This window comes from Piliocolobus tephrosceles, chromosome 7, assembly GCF_002776525.5.
Source record: "Piliocolobus tephrosceles isolate RC106 chromosome 7, ASM277652v3, whole genome shotgun sequence".
Classification (NCBI taxonomy): domain Eukaryota; kingdom Metazoa; phylum Chordata; class Mammalia; order Primates; family Cercopithecidae; genus Piliocolobus; species Piliocolobus tephrosceles.
The window spans coordinates 127346308-127370063 of record NC_045440.1 but is presented as its reverse complement, the minus strand read 5'-3'; the positions used below and the strand labels follow the sequence as shown (position 1 = coordinate 127370063).

The 23756-nt window shown below is 39.8% G+C and overlaps 1 protein-coding gene across 1 annotated transcript in view; it reads right to left on the bottom strand.

Moving 5' to 3' along the window:
- Positions 1-17070: 17070 nt before the first annotated feature.
- The window catches only part of FAM91A1 (family with sequence similarity 91 member A1), a 49442-nt gene continuing 42756 nt past the window's right edge, over positions 17071-23756 (bottom strand). The window contains exons 23-24 of the mRNA XM_023224347.3: positions 22164-22233; positions 17071-20009 (exon numbers count right to left, since the gene is read on the bottom strand). Of these exons, the coding sequence (XP_023080115.1) occupies positions 19824-20009; positions 22164-22233 (256 nt within the window). The 3' untranslated portion in view covers positions 17071-19823. The remainder of the gene's footprint in view (positions 20010-22163; positions 22234-23756) is intronic.

The following is a 23756-nucleotide window of genomic DNA, read 5'->3' as shown; positions in this document are numbered from 1 at the left end:
GCTGTAATTGTAGGTTTCAGAACATTCTGATTTGCATATCAAAAAATCTCCTTTTTCTTGTTTTCTTAAAGTCTTATTTTTATAAGCAGGAGAAAGATGCTATATTATCAAGTGAAAAACTACCATTTAAGTAAGAACTCCCAAGAAAGTGAGAAAGAATCCTGTTGCCCAGGGTTATTTGATGCATTCCAGCACTGTGAAGCTTGAACGTGGCTCCTTCCGACTGCTCTGGTGTTCACGGCAGTTTTAGAAGTAAAGATGAAGACATTTTTAAAAGGCTGCAAAGTATGAACTGCCTTTGGCTTAGACTTCAAAGCATCTATCCGTCTAGTTGCTGTTAGTCGCTCTCATAAAGTTCTACACACCCAGCTGACTCATAGAGTAGCCAAAATGCTTTCTTCAAAAGGGGAAAAGTGCTGGCCTCAGCAGACTGTCCGTGTCTGGAATCTGTAGCATGGATAGGGGTTCAGAAGCTACCCCCAGGATCTGCTACCGATAGCAGATTCACATCCTCATTAGCACATAGCGTTCATTCCTGTGTTGTGGGCTTCTGTGTGATTTCTCTTCTCTTCTTTATGTTTCTCTGTATATTCCAAGTTACCCGCAATTATTTTCACAATCCTACAGATATTTGGGTTAAATTTGTATCCATACTCACTTTGCTCCGTTTACTAGGATACAACATAGGACTAGTACATTTTACTGAGGTTTCTAATTACCAGAGTTGGAGGCATAAGCACCCAGTTAATGAAAGCTGGAAGCTAATATTCCTGGTATCTGAAAATAGAAAACATGGAGTGACTCTTTCCAAAACGAGAAAGAAATCTGCTTTCCTCATAAAATACCATTGCCTTTCTACCCAAAGCAATGAATAACAAGCATTTACTAAGAACAAGATTGTTTATTGCTATGTTTTCTATTTTCTTTATGGTAAAGCCTGGGCAATTCAGAATGGTAAAGAAATGCTGGCTTTTAGCAAATTGGATTTTCTTTGGGGGATGCGAGCAGGGAAGGGGGTCGGCCTGACTTAACAGAACAAGCCCCTGCCTGGAGATGTGGTGCCAGTTCTACGGTGAGGAAATGATGAGAATGCTTAGTCAGGGATAAACCGTACTGCCCAAGGATCCCCTAAAGTAAATTCACTCAAGTAGAAAACTAAATGTCCACTACACAGTGGCAGGAATGTTTAAACTGGCATTTGCCTTGAAGAGAGAAAGCTAAAAATTATGGCAGTATTTACAATAATGAAATGGCAGAAACAATCCATGAGTCTATCAACAGATGAATAGATAATCAAAATGTGCTATATCCATATAATAGAATATAATTTCACAAAAAAAGTGAAGTATTCAAACATGCTGCAACATGGATCAGCCTTGAAAACAATACATTAACTGAAACAAGTCAGACACAAAAGGCCACATATATATTACTCCATTTATACGAAATATCCAAAATGGGAAAACCCATACAGACAGAAAGTAGTGGTGGCCACAGGTTAGGGGAGGGAAGAGAAGGTGTGACAGTTTAATGGGAATGGGGTCTTTTGGGGTGGTGATTAAAATGTTTTGGAACTAGACAAAAGTGATCGTTGTACAACATTGTGAATGTACAAAATGCCACTGAAAATGGTTAGTTTTATGTTATGTGAATATCACCTCAATACCTCAATAATAAAACCAGGTTTAGTTTATCTTATAGTTAACAAAATGTGAATTATACAGGCAGGTATTCACTAACTCTTGGAATGAAAAAGAAATGAACTAAGTGTTGATTGTTGCTTGGGTATAGGTATAATTTTCCTGAAAAAAATAAATTGGGTGATGGCAAATGCACCCAGTAATGAGAATATCTTTATTTAGTGTCTGACTTTCACATAATGGATCTGGCTTTTTCCCCCCATTTTGCAGAAATATTTGTTAAAGCAAGTTATAGGCTCTGGGTACCCCAAAATTTATATGTTGAAGTCCTAAACCCCAATGCAACTGTATTTGGAAAAAGGATTCTTAGGGAGGTGTATTAGTCAGAGTTCTCTAGAGGGACAAAACTAACAGGCTAAATGTATATAGAACGCAGAGTTTATTAAGGAGTGTTGACTCACGTGATCACAAGGTGAGGTCCCACAATAGGCCGTCTGCAAGTCAAGGAGCAAGGAGGCTGGTCCAAGTTCCAAAACTGAAGAACTTGGAATCTGATGTTTGAGGGCAGGAAACATCCCAGCACAGGAGAAAGATGTAGGCTAGAAGGCTAGGCCAGTCTTGTCTCTTCACATTCATCTGTCTGCTTTTATTCTGGTTGCACTGGCAGCTGTTTAGACTGTGCCCATCTATTGGCAACACCCTCACAGATACACCCAGGAACAATACTTGTCATCTTTCAATCCAATCAAGTTGACACTCAATATTAACCATCACAAGTGGTAATTAAGGATAAATGATGTGATAAGGGTAGGGCATTAATTTGACAGGATTGGTGTCCTTGTAAGAAAAGGAGGGGACACTAGAGACATCTCCCTCACCCCCACCACTGCAAAAGGAAATGTCAAGTAAAGACACAGCAAGAAGGTAGCCGTCTTCAAGCCAGGAAGAGAGCCCTCATCCGAAACCGAATTTGCCACCACCTTGATCGTGGATTTCTAGCCCACTGAGCTGTGAGAGAATCAGTTTCTGTTGTTTTTAGTCACCAGTTTGTGCTAATTTGGTACAGCAGCCCCACAAAACTAATATTGCCAAGAGGCAATGTGAGCTAAAATAATAGTTTCTAGGAAGACTTTTGATTATGACAAGAGTCATCACGCACCAAACCCAGTGACGAAAGAAAAGCTCTGAGGTGCGAAGGTGGCCCAGACTTGTGATAGGGACATCAGGGGGACAAATGAGGCTTCTCTCTCCAAACTATCCCATTGTGCTCCTGCCAGAAGCAGTCAAGCAGGCAGATGGCTTTTCCCAGGAGCGTGAAATAAAGAGGAAGCCTGCACTCTTTTGATTTCCTCAACATCGTTGATTTATTCCTCAACTATTTCTTGAGTCTTAGCCTGCACCAGGCACTGTGGTAGGACTTGGGGCACAAAGGGGAACAAAACACATAGCCTGCCTTGAAGGAACTCATTCTGGTAAGAATAGACAAGGAAAAAGGCAAATGCATTACAGTAAGATAAGTATTATGAGACCACAGAGGTAGAGCTCCTGCCTCAGACCTGCACAATCTGGAAGACTGCCTGGAGGAGTAAGCCAGGTGACAAACACACTGCATCTGTGTGACAACAGATGCAGAAACTGAAGGAAGGGTGAGAGTTCAAACAATATGTGAAAAGAGACAGAAACAAGGGATCATGATGCACTCAGGAAACCACAGTGCATTCAGAATGTCTGCAGGACACATTTGAAGGAATTTACAGGTGGTAGAATCCCAAGGGCTAGATCTGGCCCCCAGCAAGGTAAGGACCTTGTAAATTTGGTTAAGGAATTTGAAAGGAAAGGAGGTAATTCACTACCATCTGAGGCAGAGTCCCTCTATAGGAAAAAGCAGAGACCACATGAACTCCATTTGGTGAGGGTAGTGACAGGCAGGAGCTGCACTAAGTTCCAGAAGCAACCATGGCAGAGGTTCTACCAGCAGCATCCATGGCATTTGTGGGTCAATCTGAAGTGTCCATGCCTAGAACTGATGAGTTCTCCAGGCCAGGTCTAAAGCATGATTTAGGATGGAATCCTTGACCATGTAGCCTTCAAGCCTGGCTCTGCCCTTTCTGGGGTCTCAGTGAGTTTTGCAATGTTTGGATTTTTCTTTTGTTTTGCTTTTTCTAAGTCCTCTTACTGTTTAATTTAGTCAAACGTATTTCTGTTTTTTGGAGATTAAAAATCCAAATGGATACATAGCATCAACTTCAATACATTTCCATGGTAACAGATGCAGACAGCCCCAGTAAGTGGAAGGTGAGGGTGGGAAAATCTGACCACTTAAAAGCATGAGTGATGTGGGGCCAGGGGCTTATAACCTGGGCACTGACTGTGCCATCCTCTATTCTGTGCCACACTGTTGACACATCCACCCTCAACAAGTAGCTACCTCAAAAAAGCAAGCGAGAGGCGAAGAGGTCTTCCCCCACCCCCAACATCCTTTTCAGCTTCCATCATGACTCAGGCTGAAGACAGATATTAATGCATCAACACAAATACCTACACAATTATATGGAAGGAGGCTTTTAATACATAGAGAAGTATTCCTTCTACGTATCCACATAAAAAATAGTAACAGCTAATGTTTATTGAGCACTTGCTGTATGCGAGGCACACTTTTTCCATGTATTTTTCCATTTAATTCTAAAAATAATTTAGAGGAGTCAGGATCTCCATTTGCCAAAAGAAGAAACTGAGAAATGAGAGGTTGAGCACTTTGCCCAAGGTCACATGGAGGGTTGCTCAGGGTAGCCTAGAGTATGCACTGGTAACAAACACTTCCAAAATCTCAATGTATTAGTATGTTTCACACTGCAGATAAAGACATACCCAAGACTTGGAAGAAAAAGAGGTTTAATGGACTTACAGTTCCACATGGCTGGAAAGGCCTCACAATCATGGTGGAAGACAAGGAGGAGCAAGTCACGTCTTACATGGATAGTGGCAGGCAAAGAAAAAAGAGAGATGGTGCAGGGAAATTCCACCTTACTAAGCCATCAGATCTTGTGAGACTTATTCACTATCATGAGAACAGCAAGGGAAAGACCTGTCAATGTGATTCAATTACCTCCCACCAGATCCCTCCCACATGTGAGAATTCAAGATGAGATTTAGGAAGGGACACAGCCAAACCATATCACTCAGTGATTAAAACAACAAAGTTTTCTCACTCATGCTACCTTCCGTTCATCACAAGTTGCCAGGGGGTTCTGTTCCACAGCATCCTCACCAGGGACCCAAGTTGATAGATCCTCTGCTATTGCAGCCTCATCTGTAGGAGTGACAGACGAAGGGAATGAGCAAATTGTGCACTGGCTTTTAAGAGACTTCTCCCTGGAAATGACATCATCACTTTCACTAACATCTCATTGGCCAAAGCAAGTCACATGACCAGGTCTAACTGCAAGGAGATGGGAAGTAGAGTCCACCATGTGCCAGAAGAGGAGAACTCTTAGTGGGCAGCCCTAATGACTACCACTTGGTGGAGCCACAATTTGAACGGAGCCACAATTTGAACCCAGCCACAATTTTACTCCACTGCCCGTGACTCCACTTTCCCTTTCTCTCCTTCTCTCCCCAGCTCTCTCCTTTCCATTGTCAATTAACCCTCTAGAGACAAAAGAAATAGAGAATAAGATTCTATTATTTGGGTCCTTCATGCCACATCACATGTAAATTGGCATAACTAAATGACTTGCACATTTGTTCTTAGACTGATGTGACAATCATTAATATATTGCTGCAAATGTCTAACCATCACTCAAACTCTGATTTTAATGCATCTTATTTTCTAAAAGCAGCCCATTAGGGATATGTTGCATAAGTCTTTATAAAAAATTGACTCCCCCCGCGTCCACTAAACCATACAAAGTCAGGCAAAGTCATTTTAGGTCATTTATACTTCGTAGCTATTCATTTGATTGAATTTTCACTACTATTTTAAAAAGCAACATTGGCTGCTCAGAATACATTTATTTGACATGCTTGCATTTTCCAAGCAAAATTCAATCATCTGTTTAAATCTTACAAGGTAGTTCTGTTTCAAGGCAATATGAAAAAGAACACCTTAAATTTAACAATAAAAGTAACCAAATGTAGTTAAAGATATATGAGATAAATAATGCCAGGGATATACACACCTCACAGGTATCTCACCATGTACCTCTAGGGAATTGAGAATTCTTTAGTAACCTTCTTTCTACAAAGATATTGCAAACAGGCAGATTGCATTTGTGGCCAAGGTTTCTACGACAGATATACCCCCTGTACAGCTTTTTGTGGACCATTCTCAGATTGTCTTTCTCAACCATCATCAGACTGGGATTTTGTAACAGTTGGATTGTAGAGCTAATTTCTTCAGAATAACCATGTTCACTGAGGCAGAAGTAGAGTTCCACTCTGGTTGTGGCTCTGAAGTCCCACTGAAGCCCTGGCTCCGGGCTGCTCCACATGACTTCATGGGGCGTAGTGGCAATAGCTTGGGTTTAGTGATCACATGGACTAGTTTTAAGCATGTACCAGCTGAGCCACTGACCCAGTTTGGCAACAGTTTTCTCTTTATTGGAATGAGGGCGTCACCTTCATAGGGTTGTTTCAAGGATTAATTTGGTAACCTAGGTATGGACTCTACCTCGGGGATGACAAACATGTTTCAGTTATTGCCGATTCCAACGTCTGGAGCACTGTATTAAGAAGGATTCTGATGAAACGCATCTGGGTTCCAAGGAACGTCTGCTGAACTAGGGTGGTGCTAAGGGTAGGATGCTGGTAGCCTAGGAGAGTGTGTTTTCTCTTATCCTTTTCTCTCCACACTGCTAGAGTATTCACCAGGACCCTCTCAGTTCCCAGAGATTTCCACTCAATTCAAAAGCTTTAAGTCAAAATGAGGCTTCATCAGAAGGATGCTGGATTATCTCAGAGAATTGGAGAAGAGCTGCAGGAACAAGGAGGGCAAGTCCAGTGACCTCAGGGACAAGAACTGGTAACAAAAATCATGGCCAGGATGTCAGGATGCACTCTCTCCTCCTCTTCCTTCTCCCCTCTCCCCTCCTCTTCCTTCTCCCCTCTCCCCTCCTTTTCCTTCTCCCTTTCCTGACCCTGCTCTGTTTGGCTTCACATTCACTCTCTGGGCCTCCAGCCCCTCACCTGTAAGTTTTGAGGGACGGTCCCCAATCAGTGATCCTAAGACACTCGACATGTCCTGTGTCAGCCCGAGTTCTCTCGCAGTCCCCTTTCTACCTGTCACACGCAGCCTTCATGGTGGCCCTACTGGACATAGCTGGTCTTTGGAGTAGGTCGCTGCCATTTGTTAATGAGACTATCCTCATTACTGCTGGCGGTGACCTGGCTTTTCTCACTGGTGGCTGGCACAGGCCTCCCTCCTCTGGTACCAACCATCCCTATTGGGCTTGTTTGAGATGCCAGTTATTGTTTCAATGCCGAGCCCTCATGGCTCCCTGAAGCCCAGACCATAGCTGCAATGACTGCCCTTTTCTAGATTGTTGGCATTTGGCAAAGCAATTGTGTATCGTGTGCTTCTCCAAATAATAAGTGACTAGGGCCATTTTTAGTGACTGCCATCCAGTTCTGCAGAAGTCACAAGAAATAGCAACTTAAATAAAGAAGCTGGCAGGACCCAAAGGGTCAGGATCTATGGGTTGACTGCCAAACAACCAGCCTGAGTTTTCTTTCCTGGCTGCATTTTGCAGACTGAGACCATCAAACACTGTGCAGCGATGGCAAGAAGGGATAAAAGCTTGGCAGTCAGCCAGCGTCACTGGAAGCAAAGGGAGATCTCTACTGGTGCACATTATATCCCTGGTTTAACAAGTGCCTTTTTTAGTTTAAATCACTACTGTTTGAGTGACAGAGTGCTAAGATGGTTTTTGCGGATTCCAATAATCCCATAAAAAGGGACTCCATGTATTCTCAAGGAAAGGGAATAAATCAGCAACTGAAATCACTCATTCATCCACTTCCACATACTGTTCTAGATGGTGAAGATGCAGCAGAGAGAAAAGCGATTAAAACTGCTGACCTTATGGAGCTTACATTCTACGCAGGGAGGCTAACAATCAGCAAGACACAGAAGTGAAACACATGCCATACCAGGCAGGGACAAGTGATAAGCAGGAGTGGCAGGGCAGTTGCAAGAGGAGGCTTCAGTCAGCGGCTAGCTGTCTAGTTTCCTAGGGCTGCTGGAACCAAGAGCCACAAACAGAAATTGGTCCTCTAAGAGTTCAGAAGGCCGAAAGACTAAAATCAAGGTGTCAACAGGGTTGGTTCCTTCTGGAGGCTCTGGGGAGAGTCCCTTTGCTTTATGCCTCTGTGTTAGTCCATTTTCATACTGCTAAAAAGAACTGCCCAAGACTTGGTAATTTATAAACAAAAGAGATTTAACTGACTCACAATTCTGCATGGCTGAGGAGGCCTCAGGAAACTTAAGCACATGGCATAGGAAGCAAGACACCTTCTTCACAAGGCAGCAGGAAGGAGAAGTGCCGAATGAAGGGGGAAGAGCCCCTTATGAGACCATCAGATCTCATGAGAACTCACTATCACGAGAACAGCATGGGGGAAACTGCCTCCATGATTCAATTACCTCCACCTGGTCTCTCCCTTGACCCATAGGGATAATGGGGATTATAATTCAAGATGAGATTTGGCTGGGGATGCAACACCTAACCATATCAGCCTCTCTCACAGCTTCCGAGGTTCCCATAAATCCCTGGCGTTCCTTGGCTATTGGCAGCACAACTCTATTCTCTGCCTCTGTCATACACAGCCTTCTTCCCTGTGTCCCTGCGAGTCCTCTCCTTTCTCTTCAAGAACACAGTCATTGGATGTAGAGCTCATTCTACTCCAGTCTTAACTAATGACATCTGCAAAAACCCTATTTCCAAATAAGGTCACATTCTGAGGTTCCAGATGGACATGAACTGGAAGTGGAGGCAGGCTGGGGGTGGAGTGAGGTTACATGACTCTACCCCAATACTGCAACATTTTATTTTGTAAAGATCCAAAGTGAGGAAACAATCACGATATCAGCCGGGAGAGAGTATTCCAGACAAGGAAAAGAGGCAATGCCAAGACTCTGAGTGAGTGGGTGCCTGGCAATCCCTTTGGAAAGGAAGTGAATAAAATAGAGACTCCTCTGGGTTATGCTGTGCAGAGTTGTGAGGATTTGAGGGAGAAGGAAGACTCTACACCTTCCCCATCATCACCACCTCTCCATCTGAAATTAGAAGTAATTTTCAGAATAAATCAGGTAGAAAGAAGAGGCAGAGGATGCTGAGTAGACCAACAAAATGGCCCACCTTAATCATGCCACCCAAATCCATTCAAGTCACTTTCCGAGAACGTTCCCATGGTATCCTACATGCAGATACTCCCAGGATAGGGCACTTTCCCCTGGAAGTGTGTTCACCATCAACCTGTCCTGTTAAGTCCTGATGTTCTCCAAGTTTCCAGGTGAACTCACCAATGGGTTAAGACTGGGGAAGGAGTGGTGGGGAGGTGAAGGGAGTGGGAATATAAATGAATTCTGCTTAAGAAAAATCTATGCTAGGCTCATGCAAATTGAGAAGTCCCTGATAGAAACGAGGGTTAAAAAGTGAAATACTGGCTGGGCGCGGTGGCTCATACCTGTAAATCCCAGCACTTTGGGAGGCCGAGGCAGGCAGATCACAAGGTCAGGAGATCGAGACCATCCTGGCTAACATGGTGAAACCCCATCTCTATTAAAAATATAAAAAATTAGCCAGGCATGGTGGCAGGCACCTGTAGTCCTAGCTACTCAGGAGGCTGAGGCAGGAGAATCACTTGAATCCGGGAAGCGGAGGTTGCAGTGAGCTGAGATCACGCCACTGCACTCCAGCCTGGAAACAGAGTGAGACTGTAGCAAAAAAAAAAAAAAAAAAAAAAAAAAGAAAGAAAAGAAAAGAAAAAGTGAAATACTGCCACCCGCCGGAAGAGAAAAGGCTGCAAACGGAAGGAAGGACAGAGATGAGGGCTTTCCAAGTTGCTATAATCCCCAGATCCTAAGCGGTCAGCAGAAACATTGGCACCTTGCCAGAGTCCTCACCCCAACAGGCCAGGGAGTTGGACGGTGACATTTTTTAAACCAGCGATAAGAGAATTTTTTAAAAAAGTTTAATTGGGTAATTGTGCCCTCTTGGTACTTCTCATGGTTGATTAACACCACCGTTGTAAATCAATGGTGTTGCTCGAAGAACAGAGAGCAGCAATAATGTAAAGATACATTGCTATTTCAAACTTCTGCCTAGAATTAAGTGGATGCCTGCTTGGAAAACTAAAACCATGCATTGGTTTCTCTCTTAGGTAAAACAGACAAAAACAACAAAACACTTTAAAGAGACTTAGAATTTACAGAGCTTTGTCCCTTTTCTCAGACACTAAGAAAAATCACACATCTGATGATTTAGGCCTAAACAATGAGCCTCGTAAGATTTATTCAGACCAAAGTTCATTATACTTTAATCTAGAGATTTTTGTATTAAGAAAATGAGCGACTCATTCATAGACTTTATTTTAAAATAGAACAACTTTTATTTTATTCTGTTGCGATTAGGATGCCACTAATCTTCAAGATCTTTGAAGACAATTTACTTGGCTGGAGCTCATAGAATACAAGGTATATTAATAAAAAAATTTTTCGCCAACATTTAAAGTACAAAATACTTGATATATTTTTAAAAACTAACTTAATTTTCCTGACTAAATTCTAACTTTATTTCTGTAATGTGGAAAAAGCCAGCGATCAAGCTTCACATAGAGTATTCTAAATTGTTTCAGGTGTTGACGTGTGCCTGTGCATTTCTGTTTTTGTGTGTGGGTAGGGATCACTGGGGGAAAAGTGCTGCATGGAAATGCACCAAAATGTTTATCTCTGAGTAGCAAAGTTGTGGTTGATATTTTCTTCCTTTTTTTTTCATTTTGCAATTTGTCTATACTGAATGCTAATTATTTCACAGTCAAAAGAACTCTGTAACTTAACAAGCTTTCTAAAAATAAAAAACTTAAAGTAATTGTATAGGCTATGGCTGATGGCAATTTTTAAATATTTGCACATTCCTAATTGCTGAAACAGCCAGAATTGAAGGTGAACAGTTCTCAAACATTTTGGTCTCAGGATTCCTTTACCAGCTTATGAATTATTGATTATCCCAAAGAGCTTCTGTTTGAGTGAGTTATAACCATTGTTATTTACTGCAATAGAAATTAAAACTGAGAAAATGTGTTAAAATATTTAATTTAGTTAAAAATTACAATAAGCCCATTACATCACGTTACCTAAACAACATATTTTATGAAAAATAACCATATTTTCCAAAGCAAAAGTAACTTCATGAGAAGAACAGCGTTGTTCTACATCTTTGCAAATCTCTTTAATGTTTGGTTTACTAGAAGACGGGGATTCTTATCCACTTCTGCATTTCATCTGTTGGGATATGTGATTTTGATTGACATATGTGAAGAATATCTGACCTCATAACAAATATGTATTTGGAAAAGGGAGGAATAATTTAGTAACCCTTTCAGATAACTCTGGATCGATCTTTCTTTTCTTTCTTCCTTTCTTTCTTTCTCTTTTTCCTTCCTTCCTTCTTTCTTTCTTTCTTTCTTTTCTTTTCTCTCTCTTTCTTTCTTTCTTTTTATTTTTCTTTCTTTCTTTCCTTTCTGTCTCTCTCTCTCTCCTTTTTTTTTTTTTCTTCTTCAGAGTTTTGCTCCTATTGCCCGGGCTGCAGTGCAATGGTGCAATCCTGGCTCACTGCAACCTCTGCCTCCTGGGTTAAAGTGATTCCCCTGCCTCAGCCTCCCAAGTAGCTGGGATTACAGGCATGCACCACCATGTCCAGCTAATTTTGGGATTTTTTTAAATTATACTTTAAGTTCTGGGGTACATGTGCAGAACATGCAGTTTTGTTACATAGGTATACACATGCCACGGTGTTTTGCTGCACCCATCAACCTGTCACCTACATTAGGTATTTCTCCTAATGCTCTCCTTCCCCGAGTCACCCACCCGCCAACAGGTCCTGGTGTGTGATGTTCCCCTCCCTGTGTCCATGTGTCCTCATTGTTCAACTTCCACTTCTGAGTTGAACATGCGGTGTTTGGTTTTCTGTTCTTGTGTTAGTTTGCTGGATAAAGAAAATGTGGCATGTATACAACATGGTATACTATACAGTCATGGAAAAGGATGAGTTCATGTCCTTTGCAGGGACATGGATGAAGCTGGAAACCATCATTCTCGGTAATTTTGTATTTTTAGTAGAGACAGGGTTTCACCACGTTGGCCAAGGTGGTCTCGAACTCATGGCCTCAGGTGATCCACCCATCTTGGCCTCCCAAAGTGTTGAGATTACAGGCATGAGCCACCACGCCCAGCCGGATATTCTTTTTTTACTACACCACTGTAGGTTCACTACACATTCATGTCTGTCCCAGGCCAAAGGTGGGGTGGAAGGGAAGTCTACTCACTGCAGTCACAGGGCACCCAGGCTGATGAGGCACCCATCACCTTAAATGTTGCCAGTCACCTCCCTAGAGGGAAAGGAGAGTTCTAGAGGATCTCATATTGGTAATTAAATCTTTTGTCCAGAAATGACACCATTACTTCTACTCACCAATGACCATAGGAGTCACTTGGCCACATCTAACTACACAAGACTGGACCTCCTACCATGGCTCAGGAAGGGCAACAACTGGAAATAGTTGGCAACTAGTTCTAATGGCCATCACAACTGTATTCCAAATGAATTTTCATAATTATATGTGTATATACATATATATAACAATTAATTGTTGGAAAAGGTACCCAAACCGAAGCGATCTGATAAAATTAAAGCCACATGCTTTGCCCTCCCAACTGAATCGAACACCCTCCCCAGAGATAACAACGCTAGTGTCCATGAACTCTCTCAGTACCTACTCTATTCAAGACCAGATTCACCATCCAGCAGCAACAAGGGTGGTTATCTGGCAACCTCCCACTGTTCATTCCTTCAGGATTGGCCTCGGCTTTCCAGCCTGGGCCAGTCTTCCCAGGGTAGTCCCCAGCCAATGACTGAGCCAGAGGAAAGAGGATCCAAAGAGAGTAGGAATGAGATGGGCACTCTATGTCCAAGCAGAAGGCAGAGATGGCCAAGTGGAAGGTACAGACAGCCCATAGGCATGCCAACCCTCTGATCCCCGAGGCTCCATCCAGCACATCCACCACCCCAGTGCCAGTGGCTTCCTCTGAGAGTGGAACTGCTGTCCCCTGAGGAAAGAGGAGGGAAGGAAGGTGGTGAGCCTGTGCTTTCCTTAGGGAGCTCCGAGTGTCCAGGACAGGACTGCCCTCACAGGCCATCCTAGTAGGAAGTTTATTGGTGTGGGAGATCCACATCCTGGTCCCATGGCTCTCCATGCAGACTCTGCTCCTTCCCTCTTCCTTCCCAGGCGCTACTCCCCAGCAAACCTCCCGCACTCTTAACTCTGTCCCAACATCTGCTTCCTGGAGAACTCGACCTGTGACAGGAAGAAAATGAGTCCATGTCGTATCCAGAAAATATTTTATCTCAGGTTGAAGATTTTCTTCTGACTCAATTTACAGAGTTCTGGCAGGAGGTTTCATTTTTAATTAGTAGTCATTACCAGTTTTCTTTTTAAATCTTCTGGGGTTGGTGTCATCCTTTAAAAAGTCTTTTTGTATGCCAAACGTATGAAAAAAAAAACACCTGTTTCCACTTTTATGTTAACATTTTAAAATATTTAAACCTTGATCCCTCTTAAGTTTTTGGTGTAAGGATTGAGGGAGAATTCCCCCTATATTTTCTCCAAATATCTGCCAGTTATCCCCAAACCAGTTTTTAAACGATCCACAGACATTCCTGGATACCAATCTGAAATGCCACATTTGGATTCTTGTGTATTTAGTTCTGGTTTTTAGTTTTCTGCCTGTATCTGAATAATCTGTCTGTATCTGAATTAGTACCATACCGTTTAATCACTTTAGGCTTATAATACATTTGATTACACCTGCTGGGATATTTTTAGATTTTTCTTTTACCAAGTCTCCACTGTTTCTTCTTCCAGGTTGAGCTTTAGAATCATTTTGCCAAGTTCCAAAGTTGAAAGATGAAAACAAAAACCACCCACTGGTATTCTGAAGGAAATTGTGCTTCATAATATATTTAGGGGGCATTGATAACTTGACAATATTGAGGCTGCCTCTCCAAGAACAGTTCTGATTTTCTACACATTCAGGTTTTCTTTTTTGTCCTTCAGGAGTGCTTCAAAGTGTTCCTCAAGCATATCTTGCAAATTTCTCACTAAGCTTCTTGTCAGGTGCTGTGATCTGAATGTGTCCCCCCAAAATTCATACATTGAAATCATAACCCTCAACTTGATGGTATTACGAGGTGGAGCCTTCAGAAGGTGATTAGGTCATGAGGGCAGAGCTCTAATGAGTGAGATTGGTGCTCTTATGAAAGAGGCTTGAGGGCGCTCATTTGACCCTTCCACCGCGTGAGGACACATTGAGGAGATGGCCATCTATGAACTGGGAAACAGGACCCTCATCAGACCCTGACTCTGCCAGAGCCTTGACCACGGACTTCCTAGCCTCCAGAACTGTGAGAGAAAAATGTTTGTTGCTTCTAAGCAACGGTGGACTTTTGTCTACCTGAACTAAACTGAACAAACTAAGACATCCAGTATTTCATTTTATTTTATATTTATGCATGGGTACGTATTTATTGAGATTTTTGTTCTATTAAGATGTTTTTCTTTCATTATATATATAATTTTTGCTATTAAGGTAGCTGTTTTCTTTCATATCAACAATATAACTGGCTACTTAAGTCTCTGTTTCTAATGTTTCAGATAACTTTTGCATCTTCCTAGTATACAAGTATCTGAAAAATTGTAGTTTTTCCCCAACCTTTTAAATGTGACTACCTCTTATTTTATTCTTTTGCCAATTTCATCAACTACTAATTCCAATGTTACATGCCTAGTAATGGTTTGGTGGGGATACTTGTGCTTTTATGTCCTGGGAGACTACTGATTCCAGAAATTCAGAATTAAAAATGATTCTGAATTGTTTATAGAATAAACTATGTGGTATCCAAATTTTGCCTTAAAATAATCTAGTGGTTGGGGAAATAGTATTGTGTGTATGTTTATACACAAACATAGATACACATATAAGTAGTCTGTTTCGTATATATGAAATGAGGGGCTAAACATGAATCACTGTGGAAACTGGGTGATGGATGCATGAAGCTTCACTATACTATTCTCCCTTCTTTTGTATATGTTCCTTAATAAAAAGAAATAAAAACATGAGGCTGGGAGCATTTCTGCTTCAAAAATGTTTAAGAACTTTCTGCTCTTCTCCTCTTGGCAACCACCCACTAAAACCACAAGGAGAATGATAAACAATCACTGATAAAACTACGAGGGGTTTGTAATCCAAACCACAGGACATGAAGACGGAAAGCAGATACCGGGAACTGGAAGATGGCTTTGCAGAGCACAGGAAGAAGAATTTAGCAGAAAATAAGAGTTCATTATTAAGAGCATTTAATTCCCTAAAACCCACCTCTTCCCCATCCAGCTAGGATACTAAGGGAAAGCTGAACCAGAGAGGCTGAAATGGAGTGAGGCACAGGACTGGAAAGCGAAAACACTGAAGCTGTACCTGTGTTCTTTTTAAATTATAACATGTTTTTATATATACATGTGTATATATATAAAATGTTTAAAATATAACGTTAAATTTAAATTATAACATCCATTTAATGGATGGTTACAGTATTTTCCAGTTTCTAGTGCTCCCAGCTGTGCTGGGAGTGCTCCTTACTGACATGTAGGCTTGGGTACAGACTGCGGAGACTTCATTTCCCTCCCCAGATCCCCGGATTTTGTAGCTGTACTTAGAATGCCTGGAAAAGGAAGCCAAAGGCTCCCTCCTTGACGTCTCCCTTAGCCTAGGAAGAGCACAAATATCGCGCATTATACCGTTATTACGGACATCGCCTGGACCCATGTAACACCTGCAGATCATACCAGCTGGGAGTACCAGAAACTAGAAAATATTGTAACCATCCATTAAATGGATGTTATAATTTAAAAAGAACACAGGTATAGCTTCAATGTTTTCACTTCTGAAGTGTATCTAAATATCTACATATAAATGTAACACAATCATTTGTTCACTCTTCTATTTTATGTTCTAAATTTTTAATTGATTTTTTTAGAGCTGAGGTCTCGCTATATTGCCCAGGGTAGCCTCAAACTCCTGGGCACAAAGGAGTTCTATCCTCAGCCTTCTGAGTAGCTGGGACTACAGGTGCACGCCATCATACCCGGTCTCCTTTCTATTGACTTTTGGATTGTTTCCAACGTTTTGCTACAATTACACATGATGCTGCTACTTGCCTCTTAAGACTTTCATAGGATTAGAACTGCTGGACCTCAGGATATGCAAATGCTCAACTTTACAAGATTGTGCCAAACTGTTTTCTACAGAGCTTGAACCAACTTATAACTCACCAGCAATAACAATGTATAGCTCTCTCAGCTTCGAGAGTCTCACACGTGTATATCTGGGGATCTATCTTAGAGCTCTTATATGGTATATGCTTTGAATCAGTGACCAGCAAATGGTGCTGCCTCTCCAGGTATTCTCCATAGCCGGAATACACAGGCTCAGCAATAGAAATGGGAGGATCTTACAGTGGAAAAACCTAGCAAATACCATCTTACCCAATAAAGAAACATCACCAGTGATATTGACATCATGTATCCTATGATATGTTGTACTGGTGGGAACGGCACATCACCTTTGTAGTGTATCCTTTCTGATAAAACATAGCCTCAATCTGATCACACGGAAACATCAGACAAACCTACATTGAAGGACATCTTACAAAATAACTGACCGGTACCCTTTCTAATGTCAAGGTCATGAAAGACTGAGAAACTGTTACATATATTGAAGGAGATTAATGAGGCACTGATGACTAAATTCATGCGATGTGGTATCCTGGACTGGGTCTTGACAACAAAAAGACATCAGCGGGAAAACTAGTAAAAGCCAAATCAAGTATACAGTTTAGAAAATACTAGTACCAGTGTTAATTTCTGAGTTTTCACAGACCTGCCACAGTTTACAGAAGGTGTCCACATTAGGGGAAGCTCAGTGACGGGTACAGGGAACATCTATCTTTGCCACCTTCTGTCAATCTGAAATTACTACAAAATAATTAAGTTTTTTGTGGGTTTTTGTTTGTTTTGTTTTTTTTAAGTACAGGAAAGCCACAGCACCAAACCATGGTTGTATTTAAAATTAAGACAGGAACTTTCAGAAAATTAAACACATTTTCATAGTAACTTGATCAACACCACAGTTTATTTGTAAACATGTTATATGTGTCAATAATCAAATTGACAACACTTTATAGATTTCATTGTATAATATTAACATCCTAACAGAAAACGATCCACTGTACTCAAGTTACAGTTTGGTATTTTAAAATCCTTAAATACAAATTGTATTTGAAACACTGAACACAAAAAAGAAACATGAATGGCAGAGAAAACTGAAAACATCAAGTAAAAGAAACCAAGATTCCGTCCCCCCGCAAGAAATATAAAATCATCTGATTACACAATTTAAAAAAGAAATAAAAGGAAATCAGATTTTTTTAATGATATAAAGTTGCATTTCTTCAAACCCATTTTAGACATGAAATTGTATCATATTAAATTCTATGTCTTTTTTGATATTTATTCTTTTTTTTCTGTTGGTTTCTAGAGAATGTTTGCCAGGGTTTAAATTACATTAAAGAAGTGGGGAAAGAAAAGAAGGAACGTGGTAAAAAGTCAAATGAAATTAACTATTTGCAAAATAATTGGATATAAATTTTTCATGAAATTTCTTTGGCAAGTAACAAAATCTGCATTTTCAATTTACCTTTTTGTTGAAATGGATCAATACTTGTAAGAGTTAAGAGATTACATGAGTTAATGTATAAGTAAAACAAAGCCAAATTCACAAAGCAAAGCGCAAGTATCAGTTTTTCACATTTTGCTAAAAGCTCTAAAAATGCACTCTCCCTCCTTAAGAGTACGAGAGGTCTTCAGCTCGGAATCAGATGACTGCTCTTGCCTCATTCAACACAAGAAACCAGAGGGGACCCCATGGTTTTTCAGTACTTTCCCTAAAATTCATGATCACTATTAGGTTCTATTTCTTCCTCCTTTATCTCTCAAAGGAAATACAGCAGCAAAACACTCCCATATTTTAGGCTTTAAATTCACAAACAACTGGGTTCACTGCCAACAACTACAAATGTTCAATTGTTTATTAGTGTACATGTCATTACAGTTGGTTTAGATGGTTAATATAGGAATAAATAAAATAACTACAGTTCATTCAAACAAAGGAAATTAAAATGAGATTAAAGAGCCCTGATCAAAATAAAAAATACTTACAACTTTCAGCTGAAAAACTGTAAAAGTTACATACATACATACATACCTAATGGCACTAGGAATGTACAATATCAATTATTGGAAAAATAAGTGAGTGACTCAGAGTCATAAGAAATTATTTAATATTAGTATTTTTTCTTTTATAGACAAACATAACATACACATGGTTTCTACCTTCTATAAGACAAAGTAGAAAAACCGTTACTGCATTTACCTCAAACACAGCACTGACTGTGCCACAGATAACATGGTCCAAAATATTCAATTCTATAGATAGGCCATGGTATTGAATGCATGGTTAAGTTTTAGGAAAGGCATATATTTCCAGAAGTAAGTATGTTAAATACACAAATATCTATAAATAACAAAAAGTTATCAGCAAAAACGTTTAGGTTATAACATTCCCAAACTTCCTAACATTTTAAGTGTTTTAGATATATGTTGTCTGACCAGTTCGTTTGGTTACAGTTTTAACTAGCAAACCATTACCCTATAAGAGGAGCTAAACTAAACTATAACACTGCACAAACTTCCCAAGGAAGGTAACTTGAAAAGTCTAAAAAGTGATTCCAATTATTCTAATTAACATTTGAGATGCTAAAAGAATCAATGACTCAAGAAACACTTTGAAATAATTCCATTTTTCTTTATCATTTTCTAAAAAAGTACTCACACAAATTTAAGATCCAGATTGCTTAAGAGTATGTTTTCAAAGTAGGTTTATCACTAAAGCATTCTGATCCAAAGACATAGTCTTAATGCTTCCAATATGTAATTGTAACCTAAAATCACAATCCTTGGTTTGAAAACATCAAAGCTAAGAAACAAAACAATAAATCAGGGTGAAAATGTGCAGCAGCTATAGCTGCAAGAGTGGAAAATAAACTCTATTTTTTCCATAAAGACTCTATGAAAATATAAAGCCCAAAGTCAGTGACAACAGAAGCCCACATATAAATGGTGTTTAAAAATAGAAAGTTTTCTAAAGCGTCTCATGAGATGTCAATGAATAGTCATAATCTGAGTTAAGACCTTAAAAATCAAGGTTAAGTTATACATAACTATGCTGATTTACATACCTTCTACAATGTCCAACTGACATACATAATTTACAGACACCCACAGGAATTCATAATGCCCTATCATATCATCTCTCAATACTGGATGTTTATTGTTTTATAGTTTTACTACTTTAAGTACCAAGAAGCCTTTTCAGAGGAAGAGTTCCATCTCTTCCCTTGATCCCCCAAAGTATAGGTAACAAAATATAAAATTAAACAAGATTTATGTTTGATAAACTAACATATAAAATTACCATTGCAATTTTCATAGTGACTGCTTATAAACATAACAGTCATCATAAAGCCTATAAAGTATATACTTAGTTTTATAAAAGAAATGCAGATTGTCTCAAGGTAAAAAACATAGTGCTGGCTGCTAAAAAGCACTTTGTTGCAATAAGATGTGCAATAATGAGCAAAACTTCAGAAAACATGAATATGTTCCCCAAACTTTTTAATATTAGTTAAGCAAGAATTGCACTGCAGCAGCAGGATGCTTTTTAGTGGCTGACACTATAAAGCTAACGTTAAGAAAGAAAAAAGGCAGAAAGTGTGAGCAACAAATGGTGTAACCAAATTATTGCAAATGGAGATTAGCAATAAGAAGTGAGGAAGGTGACCGTCCACTCCATTCTGATAAGACACCATCTTTAAATATTAAGTTTTTTGCAGGAAGTGGAACACCCATGTCAGCATACGATGACTGTGAAAGCAAACTTGAAAAACCGGGCTCTGTGTGAATATCCAATGTTGAAGCACCTTCCTAAAAGATCAAGAACAAGAGAAATGATATTTAATACTTTACCAAAACCACTTAACTCATGAGAAAGACCTTGATTACCTGAGAAGTGTTAACGGATTGCAAAGCAGTCCAGGAGATGCACAGTTCTACACTGTGAGCCCAAAGCAATCAATGACAGGTATGAATATGTGCAAAAATGACTAGCAAAATAAAACTGTAGTAAGTCCTTTTAAATAGAACTAAGAGGCTATGAGACTGTGGAAAAAGCAAAAGTTCATTTTTAGAAGACCTGACCTACCCCAAAGTGTTACCTAACAGGAGAAAAAGCTCTTTAAAAAAAAAAAAAAAAAAAACTTAACAAAGGCCAGGTGCAGTGGCTTGTGCGCCTGTAATCCCAGCACTTTGGGAGGCTGAGGCAGGTGAATCACTTGAGGTCAGGAGTTCAAGATCAGCCTGGCCAACACGGTGAAACCCCTTCCTACTAAAAATACAAAAAAAAATAGCTGGGCATGGTGGCAGATGCCTGTGATACCAGTTACTCAAGAGGCTGAGGCAGGAGAATGGCTTGAACCCAGGAAGCAAAGGTTGCAGTGAGCCGAGATCGTGCCACTGCACTCCAGCCTGGGCGACACTGTCAGACTCCATCTCGGGGAAAAAATAAAACAAACAAACAAAAAAACCTTACAAAACACTAAGCACCAGAATAATCCATCTACTCCATGCTTCTCAGATTCATATACTCTGCACAGATCTCGCCCCAGGACTCCAGGCTCAAACATCCACCTATCTGACACTTCGTTTCAGATGCTTCCCCATGCACTCTATACTTAGCATGCCCATCATTGAACTCTCAAATTTTTCCCTCACCTCTTCCTCCCCAGTCTTGTCTATTCACATATCCAGCTAATCAAGAAACACAAGAATCATTCATGATCCCTCCCCTTCCTTCCCTTCCCTAATCTTTTCCTCACATTTAATCACCATCAAGTTTTATCAACCTATCTCCAAAATATATCCAAATTAGTTTACTTTATTAATTCACTATGGCCAAGGCCTTCACTGCCACAACAGACAGCCCAGTATTGACAGAATTTTGAAATTTTTCAATTTATTGCATCCTTATAAAATTTCCATTTTTGCCTATTTTTATAAAATAGTCCATCAGAAATAACATCTCTCCCCTGTTTAAAAGTCTTCAATCATTTCTCTTTGCACTCAGTGTAAAATACAAGTTCTCTAACATATGCCAGAAGGCCCTGCACACCGTGCCCTGGCCCTCTTCTTTAACCTCACCTCTTGCTTCTACCTCTCTTTCATGAGGTTTCTGCCACACTGGCCTTCATTTGTTTCTTTGTTCACTGGACATTTCCCAGACACAGGACGTACAGATTTAAGTTCTGCCGGAATATTCTTTTCCAACTTTTTGGATTTAGCTTATATGTTATCCTGTACCTACTGAAATTAGTTCTACCTGCAGATTTCATCTTAGTTGGCTCCTTCAAAGTACTTATTAAAATCTTTTAGAACTTATGTATCTTAATATTTATCTGATTACTGTCTCCCACAACACTCTAAGGTCCATTAGTATTTTACACATCACTGTTTCCATAGCACTCAGCAAACAGTCTGGCATAGGTCAGGGTCAAGCATTTACCAACTGAATGAATGAAGTAAAACTCCAAAATATTGATTTCATAATGTTGAATCAGATATTCTGAATAGAAACATTCTATTCTAAAAGTTTACCTATAAATCAAATCTAGAATATTCTTTCTTTCCTTGGGGACGGGGGGAAGACAAAAAGTCCAGAACACTGGCCTTCGCTGCCACAACAGACAGCCCATCCTGGCAGCGGAGAATCGTTTTAGTTATTGGGAAGTGCACTATAACCAAAAACTGGCACCTAGCATGGTACACGGCCCATAACAGACACTTAACACATTTCTGTTGAATAAAGCACCAGCACAGAACAAAGAGATCAAGCTTTGGTCTCCAAAGACCTGGCCAGTGAAACGTGCAAGTAAATTAACTTCTTGAATCTCAATGTCTTCATTTGTACAATAAAATTAATGTTTATTTCATATCTTGCTGCTGTGGTGATCAAAAACAAACAGAAGTGTTGTGCATACTTAAAGCTCTGTACAAGTACCATTTGGACTTTTTGGTTTTTGTTACCTGGAATGAGTGAACAAAGTTAAGGACTTGCAGAGAGAGTTTTCTACTGGAATGTAAGAGGTTTTGAAGGCTGGAAAAAAAAAAAAGGCAAGAAAAAGTTTAAACATAAAGGCAAGAATGAGTTTCTCATAAGAGTTTAATTTTTAGCAATTTAAATGCATCTATACATCCTGACCAATCACAAAACATTTTAAAAAACAATTTCAATGTTTCTTCTCAATGAAATTTTTGCTTGTTTTAACAATAGGGAGTAGTCATACATCAAAAGTCCATTTTGAGCCGGGCACGGTGGCTCACGCCCTTAATCCCAGCACTCTGGGAGGTTGAGGTGGGAGAATCAGGAGGTCAGGAGTTCGAGACCAACCTGACCAACATGGTGAAACCCCGTCTCTACTAAAAAAAATACAAAAATTAGCCACGTGTGGTGGTGCATGCCTGTAATCCCGGCTACTCAGGAGGCTGAGGCAGCAGAATCACTTGAACCTGGGAGGCAGAGGTTGCAGTGAGCTGAGATTGCGCCACTGCGCTCCAGCCTGGGTGACAGCAAGACTCCGACTCAAAAAAAAAAAAGTCCATTTTGAAATAAAACATATAATGTAACTAAAATCAAAGTTATCGTTTTAAAAAAATTCAACTATTAGTAAACATAAATGTCAAATGAAAGAAAACTTTTCAAATGAAGATTTAGGCACTCTGAGGAATGACAACTACGACATAACCTTCAAACAACCAGAGTAATTGCAAAAAACAGATTAAACACACACCAACCCATCTAAATATTTTTCAAATATGTAAGTCAGTAAAAATTATAGTGGTAATCTTTAAAGTTCTATAGTATTTCCATTTTTTATTTATGAATAGACGTTGAAATTGTCAACTGAGTACTCTTCATTTTCTGATAAAAGCTACATTACGCCACTTAACTGAATTATTGTCCAACTTCATTTTCTGAAATAAGTCAAGAAGATCTTGACTTGTGGATTTCACCTCTCCAAGCCACCTATTGTGACAATTAGATTCCATTATATTCTTTCCTGCTAACCCAGTTTGCCTCAGAACCTTTACAACATTGCCTCTTAGCAGCTACTCACAACGGATCTGTGCTGGCATGTAAGATAAAACCTACATGTCATCTTTAAGGAAGAATACATATTCATTTTAGAAAATGTAGAAAGTGAAGCAAATTTTGTAAAGTCACCATAATTCCACCTCAAAAACCAATCACTATTAACGGAACAGAACACGAGTGTGTGTATGTCAGGAGTGAGACAAACCAATCACTATTAATGGAACAGAACACGAGTGTGTGTATGTCAGGAGTGAGACAAATGCAGAGACATTTTCTGCAGACATACATTTTTTAAAACTTAGGTTCATGCTCCACATCGGCATGCCCATTCCACCACACCCTCACCTCACCAGATTACTAAATAAATATAATCAAAACATGTGCCCAAAATGTTTGCCTGTGACTAATTTCTGATCTAGTGAAATTTAATTTTGAAAAATACAGCAAAACCCTTAAACTAGCGATCTCTATTCAATCAACAAATATATACAGAACAATTACTGTGTTCGTGTGTGGAATAAAAG